At 50.8% G+C, this 11,405-nt stretch overlaps 1 protein-coding gene across 1 annotated transcript in view; it reads left to right on the top strand.

Moving 5' to 3' along the window:
• The first annotated feature begins 961 nt into the window (after positions 1-961).
• Positions 962-11,405, top strand: part of TCF25 (TCF25 ribosome quality control complex subunit) — a 35,007-nt gene continuing 24,563 nt past the window's right edge. The window contains exons 1-6 of the mRNA XM_078883055.1: positions 962-1,117; positions 2,213-2,323; positions 2,734-2,793; positions 5,078-5,259; positions 6,000-6,068; positions 9,000-9,097. Coding sequence (XP_078739181.1) covers positions 962-1,117; positions 2,213-2,323; positions 2,734-2,793; positions 5,078-5,259; positions 6,000-6,068; positions 9,000-9,097 — 676 coding nt within the window. The remainder of the gene's footprint in view (positions 1,118-2,212; positions 2,324-2,733; positions 2,794-5,077; positions 5,260-5,999; positions 6,069-8,999; positions 9,098-11,405) is intronic.

The following is an 11,405-nucleotide window of genomic DNA, read 5'->3' as shown; positions in this document are numbered from 1 at the left end:
CAGGCACACACAGACACACACAGACACACACAGACACACACAGACACACGCAGGCACACACAGACACACACCGACACACAGGCACACACAGACACACACAGACACACACAGACACACACAGACACACGCAGGCACACACAGACACACACCGACACACAGACACACACAGGCACACACAGACACACACCGACACACAGACACACGCAGGCACACACAGACACACACAGACACACACAGGCACACACAGACACACACAGACACACACAGGCACACACAGACACACACAGACACACACAGACACACACCGACACACACAGGCACACACAGACACACGCAGGCACACACAGATACACACAGGCACACACAGACACACACAGACACACACAGGCACACACAGGCACACACAGACACACACAGACACACGCAGGCACACACAGACACACACAGACACACGCAGGCACACACAGACACACACAGACACACACAGACACACACAGACACACACAGACACAGGAACACACAAACACACACACAGACACACAGGCACACACAGACACACACAGACACACACCGCCACACACCGACACACGCAGGCACACACAGACACACACAGACACACACAGGCACACACAGACACACACAGGCACACACAGGCACACACAGACACACGCAGGCACACACAGACACACACAGACACACACAGACACACGCAGGCACACACAGACACACACAGACACACACAGACACACACAGACACACACAGACACACACAGACACAGGAACACACAAACACACACACAGACACACAGGCACACACACAGACACACACAGACACACACCGCCACACACCGACACACGCAGGCACACACAGACACACACAGACACACACCGCCACACACAGACACACACAGACACACGCAGACACACGCAGGCGAGCGAGCGTGCAGGAAGAGCCCGCACGATGTCATCTCGCGCCCTGCGGAAGCTGAAGGGTGGACGCGCCCAGGAGGAGTTGGGGGTCCCGGCGGTGGACGAGGAGGAGGAGGTGGTGGAGGAGACCGGGGCGACAGACAGCAAGCGTGGGTTCGGAGCTCACCCCGTTAACCGCTTCTGCCTGGTGAGATGGGAGTGACCCCATAGTTGTCAACCCCTTGTCAGTGCCCTACCTTATTACAGACCAATTCCGACCTCATTGGTCACCCTGTGCCTTGAAAAATCTCAACATCACGTGGGCAAGTAACAGCAGCAGCCCAATACTCTTAAAACCCGCGACGTTGATTCAAAATGTGGAGGGATTAAAGCTGGAGGACCCAGAGAAAAAAAATCACATGACCACGGGGAGAGAGAGAGAGACACGCAAACTCCAAATGTACGGCAGCAGGCGTCGTCAGGGTCGTGATCGAACCCACGACCTCCTGTGTACAAGGCGAGGTAGTCAACATCTCCTAGCCACCGTGATGATGATGAGAGGCGCAAACTCCAAATATACAGCAGGCGCCAGGGTTGGGATCGAACCCACGGCCTCATGTAAACCAGGCGAGGTAGTCAACATCTCCTAGCACCGTGATGATGAGAGAGAGAGACACACACACTCCAAATATGCAGCAGGCGTTGTCAGGGTTGGGATCGAACCCACGGCCTCCTGTGTACAAAGCGAGGTAGTCAACGTCTCCTAGCCACCGTGATGATGATGATGATGAGACACGCAAACTCTAAATATACAGCAGCAGGCGTCAGGGTCGTGATCGAACCCACGACCTCCTGTGTACAAGGCGAGGTAGTTAATATCTCCTAGCACCGTGATGATGATGAGAGAGAGAGACGCACACACTCCAAATATACCACACGCGTTGTCAGGGTCGGGATCGAACCCACAACCTCCTGTGTACAAGGCGAGGTAGTCAACATCTCATAGCCACCGTGATGATGATGATGATGAGAGATGCAAACTCCAAATATACAGCACGCGTTGGCAGGGTCATGATCGAACCCACGACCTCCTGTGTACCAGGCGAGGTAGTTAACATCTCCTAACCACCGTGATGATCATGATGAGAGACGCAAACTCCAAATATACAGCAGTAGGCGCCAGGGTCGGGATCGAACCCACGACCTCCTGTGTACCAGGCGAGGTAGTCAACATCTCCTAGCCATCACGGCACCCCTTAATGTTCATTGTTTTCCACCTGCTCTGCGTTTGTTCCGCGTGCAGCTGGAGGAGGAGGAGGAGGAGGAGCCGGATGGCCATGAAGAGGGTGGAGGCGGGATCCGGAGCCACACACAGACACCTGGGACAACAGAGGAGGAAAGCCCGGCCCTCAGGGTGCGTGCGCTTGTGTGTGTGTGCGTGTGTGTGTGCGCGTGTGTGTGTGCGCTTGTGTGTGTGTGTGTGTGCGGTCGTGCAGCGGGGAGCGGCGGTGCAGCGGTTAGCGCTACGTTGCGCCACGAACCTGGCGACCCGAGTTCGATTCCCGCTCACGGCCAACACAGTGACGATTATCTGAACCGGTCCTGGGCCTCCCTTAGGTCGACTCAGCCTCAAATGAGTACCTGGTGTAGTGCTGTGTGTAGTAAACATCGCCACTGGGGAGACAAAGGCGGCCGGGCGTGGTGCTGGCCACCCACCCCCTCGTGTGCCACAGTGCCGGCAGCCTTCATAGGTGCCGCTCGCTAACAGCACTTGCCCCTACAGTCTGTTAAGGCTACACGGGGGACCTTTGTCTTTGTGTGCAGGGAGGTGCAAAGAAGGCGAGGAAGAGGAAGAAGCGGGCCGTTAAGGAGACCAAGGAGCAGGTGATGCCTCCTGCAATCCGCGGGTCACCTTCGGACACGAATGAGCGGGATGATTGGCCTCCTTCACGAGCCTGAGGCTTTGGTGGAGGCTTGGCGACCTTCTTAGAAGGAACGCAGGAGAGAGGGAGAGAGCTCATTCCACCGGCATAAACTTTCCCTGTATATTAAGCAGCACTGCCCATAGACTCAGCACTGCAACATAGACTCAGCACTGCCCATAGACTCAACACTGCCACCCATAGACTCAGCACTGCCCATAGACTCAACACTGCAACATAGACTCAACACTGCAACATAGACCCAACACTGCCCATAGACTCAACATTGTCCATAGACCTAACACTGCACCATAGACTCAGCACTGCCCATAGACTCGGCACTGCCCATAGACTCGGCACTGCCCGTAGACTCGGCACTGCCCGTAGACCCAACACTGCCCATAGACTCAACACTGCACCATAGACTCAGCACTGCACCATAGACTCAGCACTGCACCATTGACTCAACACTGCACCATAGACTCAACACTGCACCATAGACTCAACACTGCCCATAGACTCAACACTGCACCATAGACTCAACACTGCCCCGTAGACTCTACACTGCCCAGAGACTCAACACTGCACCATAGACTCAGCACTGCACCATAGACCCAACACTGCCCATAGACCCAACACTGCCCATAGACTCAACACTGCCCATAGACTCAACACTGCACCATAGACTCAGCACTGACCATAGACTCTACACTGCCCAGAGACTCAACACTGCACCATAGACTCAGCACTGCACCATAGACTCAACACTGCCCATAGACTCAACACTGCCCATAGACTCAACACTGCACCATAGACTCAGCACTGACCATAGACTCAACACTGCCCCGTAGACTCAACACTGCCCATAGACTCAACACTGCACCATAGACTCAGCACTGACCATAGACTCAACACTGCCCCGTAGACTCAACACTGCCCATAGACTCAACACTGCCCATAGACTCAACACTGCACCATAGACTCAACACTGCTCATAGACTCAGCACTGCCCATAGACTCAGCACTGCCCATAGACTCAGCACTGCCCGTACACTCAACACTGCCCATAGACTCGGCACTGCCCATAGACTCAACACTGCCCACAGACTCAACACTGCCCATAGACTCAACACTGCCCATAGACTCAACACTGCCCATAGACTCAACACTGCCCATAGACTCGGCACTGCCCATAGACTCAACACTGCCCGTACGCTCAACACTGCCCATAGACTCAACACTGCCCATAGACTCAACACTGCCCACAGACTCAACACTGCCCATAGACTCAACACTGCCCACAGACTCAACACTGCCCATAGACTCAACACTGCCCATAGACTCAACACTGACCATAGACTCAACACTGCACCATAGACTCAACACTGCCCATAGACTTAACACTGCCCATAGACTCAACACTGCCCATAGACTCAACATTGTCCATAGACTCAACACTGACCATAGACTCAACTCTGCCCATAGACTCAACACCAGAGGTCGCAACCGGGTACCCGATACCCGTACCCTACCCGATACCCGGCTACCCGTACCCGGCCGGGTACGGGTACGGGTACCCATTTGCGACCCTGGTGCGGCCGGGTACGGGTAGGCCGTGAGTCACTGGTGAGTCACCGTTTGTCACTCATTTCCGGTAGGGTACGGGTATGGGTAGGGTACGGGTACGGGTACCTGATTGCGACCTCTGGGATGAAGCCATGTTGCAGGCGCGGGTGGGTTGATTCTAGGAACTTGAATTGTGAGAAGAGACAAGACGTTGGGAAATGAGTGACAAACGGTGACTCACCAGTGACTCACGGCCTACCCGTACCCGTACCCGGCCGCACCAGGGTCGCAAACGGCTACCCGTACCCGGCCGTGTACGGGTAGCCGTTTGCGACCCTGGTGCGGCCGGGTACGGGTAAGGAATCAAAACCCGTTTGCGACCTCTGGCGCACGACCTCGAGGCCTGTGGGAGTGTCGAGCAGATGGAGATCGGGAGATCTGAAGGACCTTGATGGGATACGTAAATGTGAGATCAGTTCCCTGCGAGCAATGCGGCGGGGTGAGCCCTTTTAAAAAAAAAAAAGCCTCGTACGTCAACGGCGGTTATTTTCGAGCCGTTTTTTTATTTTTTTATAACCGGCGGGCATCGTGGTCGGTGGGCGTGTGGTCGGGGGTCGGGGGTCACGATCGAACCCGCGACCCTCTCGCATCGCCCACCGTGTCCCTGTTGCCACACGCAGGTCGGGTTGTCGTCGTCGTCGTCGTCGTCGCCGCCCTGGGAGGCCGCGGGGCGCAGCGTGGGCACGGACGACGCCGCACCGCCGGCGGACGACTGCGGGGAGCACCCGCCCAGCTCGCGCGCCCAGTCGCAGCCGTGCAGCGCCGCCCACGGACACCGACAGGTCCTGAACGTCGAGCACAGGTGAGGGGCCGTGGCGGCGGTGGTGGTGGTGGTGCTGGTGGTAGAGGTGGGGGTCCTGGTGGGTCTGCCCCGTGACCTTCTGCACCGAGCCTGGCACAGTTGGGGGCACAGGTGGTGCATCAGCCAGTCATCTCAGTCAGGCAACCCGTGGCACCTGCTGGGTCTGCCCCGTGACCTCCTGCACCTAGCCTGGCACAGTTGGGGGCACAGGTGGTGCATCAGCCAGTCATCTCAGTCAGGCAACCCGTGGCACCTGCTGGGTCTGCCCCGTGACCTCCTGCACCTAGCCTGGCACAGTTGGGGGCATAGGTGGTGCATCAGCCAGTCATCTCATTCGGTCGACCCGTGGCACCTGGTGGGTCTGCCCCGTGACTTCCTGCACCTAGCCTGGCACAGTAGGGGGCACAGGTGGTGCATCGGTCAGTCATCTCATTCGGTCGACCCGTGGCACCAGCTGGGTCTGCCCCGTGACTTCCTGCACCTAGCCTGGCACAGTAGGGGGCACAGGTGGTGCATCAGCCAGTCATCTCATTCGGTCGACCCGTGGCACCAGCTGGGTCTGCCCCGTGACCTCCTGCCAGAGGGCGTTCGACACTTCACGTGGCCTCAACGTGCACATAGCCTGGCACAAGCGCCGTGATGACGTCACCGCCACTTCGTGGCGAATGGCGGTTGTTGTCGGTTGTTGGTGGTTGTTGCGGTTGTTGTGGTGAAATCTGTGTTCCCCGTCTGTGTCTCAGGCACCTGAACCCAGATAATGAACTGAAGAGGTTTTTTGGAGCCCGTGCTGTGATGGGAGACGCCAACAGGTACAGACACACAGACACACACACACACACACGCGTACGTTAAGGCAAAGGTCCCCCGTGTAGCCTCTAACAGGCTGTCGGGGCAAGTGCTGTCAGTAGCGAGTGCCTATGAAGGCCGCAACTGTGGCACACTCACAGGGGATGGGGTGGTCAGCACCACGCCCGCCCGCCCGCCCGCCTTTGTGTCCTGCACATACAGAGATACAAAGGCAAAGGTCCCCCGTGTAGCCTCGAACAGGCTGTCGGGGCAAGTGCTGTCAGTAGCGAGTAGCTGCAGCGCCTATGAAGGCCGGCGTTGCTATGATAGTGGTGGGTGCTGTTGGTGTTGTTGTTGATGGTGTTGTTGTTGTGATAGTTGTTGGTGTTATGTTTGTTGTTGATGGTGTTGTTGTTGTGATAGTTGTTGGTGTTATATTTGTTGTTGATGGTGTTGTTGTTATGATAGTTGTTGGTGTTATGTTTGTTGTTGATGGTGTTGTGACAGTTGGTGTTGTTGTTGATGGTGTTGTTGTTGTGATAGTTGTTGGTGTTATGTTTGTTGTTGATGGTGTTGTGACAGTTGGTGTTGTTGTTGTTGATGGTGTTGTTGTGATAGTTGTTGGTGTTATGTTTGTTGTTGATGGTGTTGTTGTTGTGATAGTTGTTGGTGTTATGTTTGTGGTTGATGGTGTTGTGACAGTTGGTGTTGTTGTTGATGGTGTTGTTGTTATGATAGTGGTCGGTTTTGTGAGTATTGTTGTTGTTATTATGATAGTTGTTGGTGTTGTTGGTATTGTTGTTGATGGTGTTGTTGATGGTATTGTTGATGACATTGTTGTTATGATGGTTGTTGGTGGTGTTGTTGTGATAGTTGTTGGTATTATTGTTGTTGATGGTATTGTTGTTATGATAGTGGTCAGTTTTGTTGGTATTATTGGTGATGATGTTGTTATGATAGTTGTTGGTGTTGTTGTTATGATAATTGTTGTTGTTGTTGTTATGATAGTTGTTGTTGGCGTTGTGATTGTTGTTGGCGTTTTTGGTATTATTGTTGTTGATGGTATTGTTGTTGTTGATGGTATTGTTGTTGTTGTTGATGGTATTGTTGTTGATGGTATTGTTGTTGTTGTTGATGGTATTGTTGTTGTTGTTGATGGTATTGTTGTTGATGGTATTGTTGTTGTTGTTGATAGTATTGTTATTGTTGTTGATGGTATTGTTGTTGATGGTATTGTTGTTGATGGTATTGTTGTTGTTGTTGATGGTATTGTTGTTGATGGTATTGTTGTTGATGGTATTGTTGTTGATGGTATTGTTGTTGTTGATGGTATTGTTGTTGTTGTTGATGGTATTGTTGTTGATGGTATTGTTGTTGTTGTTGATGGTATTGTTGTTGTTGTTGATGGTATTGTTGTTGTTGATGGTATTGTTGTTGTTGTTGATGGTATTGTTGTTGTTGATGGTATTGTTGTTGTTGTTGATGGTATTGTTGTTGTTGATGGTATTGTTGTTGTTGTTGATGGTATTGTTGTTGTTGATGGTATTGTTGTTGTTGTTGATGGTATTGTTGTTGTTGTTGATGGTATTGTTGTTGTTGTTGATGGTATTGTTGTTGTTGATGGTATTGTTGTTGTTGTTGATGGTATTGTTGTTGTTGATGGTATTGTTGTTGTTGTTGATGGTATTGTTGTTGTTGATGGTATTGTTGTTGTTGTTGATGGTATTGTTGTTGTTGATGGTATTGTTGTTGTTGATGGTATTGTTGTTGTTGTTGATGGTATTGTTGTTGTTGATGGTATTGTTGTTGTTGATGGTATTGTTGTTGTTGTTGATGGTATTGTTGTTGTTGATGGTATTGTTGTTGTTGATGGTATTGTTGTTGTTGTTGATGGTATTGTTGTTGTTGATGGTATTGTTGTTGTTGTTGATGGTATTGTTGTTGTTGATGGTATTGTTGTTGTTGTTGATGGTATTGTTGTTGTTGATGGTATTGTTGTTGTTGTTGATGGTATTGTTGTTGTTGATGGTATTGTTGTTGTTGATGGTATTGTTGTTGTTGTTGATGGTATTGTTGTTGTTGTTGATGGTATTGTTGTTGTTGTTGATGGTATTGTTGTTGTTGATGGTATTGTTGTTGTTGTTGATGGTATTGTTGTTGTTGATGGTATTGTTGTTGTTGATGGTATTGTTGTTGTTGTTGATGGTATTGTTGTTGTTGATGGTATTGTTGTTGTTGTTGATGGTATTGTTGTTGTTGTTGATGGTATTGTTGTTGTTGTTGATGGTATTGTTGTTGTTGTTGATGGTATTGTTGTTGTTGTTGATGGTATTGTTGTTGTTGATGGTATTGTTGTTGTTGATGGTGTTGTTGTTGTTGATGGTATTGTTGTTGTTGATGGTATTGTTGTTGTTGTTGATGGTATTGTTGTTGTTGATGGTATTGTTGTTGTTGTTGATGGTATTGTTGTTGTTGATGGTATTGTTGTTGTTGTTGTTGATGGTATTGTTGTTGTTGTTGATGGTATTGTTGTTGTTGTTGATGGTATTGTTGTTGTTGTTGATGGTATTGTTGTTGTTGTTGATGGTATTGTTGTTGTTGTTGATGGTATTGTTGTTGTTGTTGATGGTATTGTTGTTGTTGTTGATGGTATTGTTGTTGTTGTTGATGGTATTGTTGTTGATGGTATTGTTGTTGTTGTTGATGGTATTGTTGTTGTTGATGGTATTGTTGTTGTTGATGGTATTGTTGTTGTTGATGGTATTGTTGTTGTTGTTGATGGTATTGTTGTTGTTGTTGATGGTATTGTTGTTGTTGATGGTATTGTTGTTGTTGTTGATGGTATTGTTGTTGTTGTTGATGGTATTGTTGTTGATGGTATTGTTGTTGTTGTTGATGGTATTGTTGTTGTTGTTGATGGTATTGTTGTTGTTGTTGTTAACCGGACGTGGCAGCAGCAGCAGGAGGAGGCGGCAGCAGCACAACCGCCCGTGCCGGCGGGTCACGTGGCTCACGGTGCCCAAGGACTCGTGGCCTCGCCCCGGACGCACCGGTGAGCCCACGCAGCCTCACGCCTCGTCGCCGTCACCAGCAGCAGCGGCAGCAGCAGCATCAGCAGCAGCAGTAGCATCAGCAGCAGCAGCAGCAGCATCAGCAGCAGCAGTAGCAGCAGTAGCATCAGTAGCAGCAGCAGCAGCAGCAGCATCAGCAGCATCAGCAGCATCAGTAGCATCAGCAGCAGCAGCAGCAGCATCAGCAGCATCAGCAGCATCAGTAGCATCAGCAGCAGCAGCAGCATCAGTAGCAGCAGCAGCATCAGCAGCATCAGTAGCATCAGCAGCAGCAGCAGTAGCAGCAGCAGCATCAGCAGCATCAGTAGCATCAGCAGCAGCAGCAGCAGCATCAGCAGCATCAGCAGCATCAGTAGCATCAGCAGCAGCAGCAGCATCAGTAGCAGCAGCAGCAGCAGCAGCATCAGCAGCAGCAGCAGCAGCGGCAGCAGCATCAGTAGCAGCAGTAGCATCAGTAGCATCAGTAGCATCAGCAGCAGCAGCAGCATCAGTAGCATCAGCAGCAGCAGCAGCGGCAGCAGCATCAGTAGCAGCAGTAGCATCAGTAGCATCAGTAGCATCAGCAGCAGCAGCATCAGTAGCATCAGTAGCATCAGCAGCATCAGCAGCAGCAGCATCAGCAGCAGCAGCAGCATCAGTAGCATCAGTAGCATCAGCAGCAGCAGCAGCATCAGCAGCATCAGTAGCATCAGTAGCATCAGTAGCATCAGCAGCAGCAGCAGCATCAGCAGCATCAGTAGCATCAGCAGCATCAGCAGCATCAGCAGCATCAGTAGCATCAGTAGCATCAGTAGCATCAGCAGCAGCAGCATCAGCAGCATCAGTAGCATCAGCAGCATCAGCAGCAGCAGCAGCATCAGCAGCATCAGTAGCATCAGTAGCATCAGCAGCAGCAGCATCAGCAGCATCAGTAGCATCAGTAGCATCAGCAGCAGCAGCATCAGCAGCATCAGTAGCATCAGCAGCAGCAGTAGCAGCAGCAGCATCAGTAGAAGCAGCAGCAGCATCATCAACAGCAACATCATCAGCAGCAGCATCAGTAGCATCAGCAGCATCAGTAGCATCAGTAGCATCAGTAGCATCAGCAGCAGCATCATCAACAGCAACATCATCAGCAGCAGCATCAGTAGAAGCAGCAGCATCAGTAGAAGCAGCAGCATCAGTAGCATCAGCAGCAGCATCAGTAGCATCAGCAGCATCAGTAGCATCAGCAGCAGCATCATCAACAGCAGCATCAGTAGAAGCAGCAGCATCAGTAGCATCAGCAGCAGCATCAGTAGCATCAGCAGCATCAGTAGCATCAGCAGCATCAGCAGCAGCATCATCAACAGCAGCATCAGTAGAAGCAGCAGCATCAGTAGCATCAGCAGCATCATCAGCAGCAGCAGCAGAATCATCAACAGCATCATCAGCAGCAGCAGCAGAATCATCAACAGCATCATCAGCAGCATCATCAGCAGCAGCAGCAGAATCATCAACAGCATCATCAACAGCATCATCAGCAGCAGCAGCAGAATCATCAACAGCATCAGCAGCAGCATCATCAGCAGCAGCAGCAGAATCATCAACAGCATCATCAGCAGCAGCATCATCAGCAGCATCATCAGCAGCAGCAGCAGAATCATCAGCAGCATCATCAGCAGCAGCATCATCAGCAGCATCATCAGCAGCAGCAGCATCAGCAGCATCAGCAGTAACATTGTCATCATCATCAACAACATCAGCATCATCATCAACAACAGCATCGTCATCATCAGCAGCATCATCATCATCAGCATCATCTTCAGCAGCATCATCATCATTAGCAGTATCATCATCATCAGCATCATCAACAGCATCATCATCATCAACAGCATCATCAGCAGCAGCTGCAGTAGCAGCAGCATCATCAGCAGCAGCATCATCAGCAGCATCAGCAGTAGCATTGTCATCAACAACAACATCGTCATCAACAGCATCATCATCATTATCAACAGTATCGTCATCATCAACAGCATCATCATCATCATCAACAGCATCATCAGCAGCATCATCAACAGTATCGTCATCATCAACAGCATCATCATCAACAGCATCGTCATCAGCAGCATCATCAACAGTATCGTCATCATCAACAGCATCATCATCAGCAGCAGCAGCAGCATTGTCATCATCATCATCAACAGCATCATCAGCAGCAGCATTGTCATCGTCATCATCATCATCATCAGCAGCATCAGCAGCCGTGATCAATCCGCTGCCGAATGAGCGCAGCCATTACTAGTGGGGTGAGTGGGTGGAGGGGGGGTT

The sequence above is a fragment of the Lampetra fluviatilis genome, chromosome 68 (genome assembly GCF_964198595.1).
Source record: "Lampetra fluviatilis chromosome 68, kcLamFluv1.1, whole genome shotgun sequence".
NCBI lineage: Eukaryota > Metazoa > Chordata > Hyperoartia > Petromyzontiformes > Petromyzontidae > Lampetra > Lampetra fluviatilis.
This window is presented reverse-complemented; position numbering and strand designations above follow the sequence as displayed.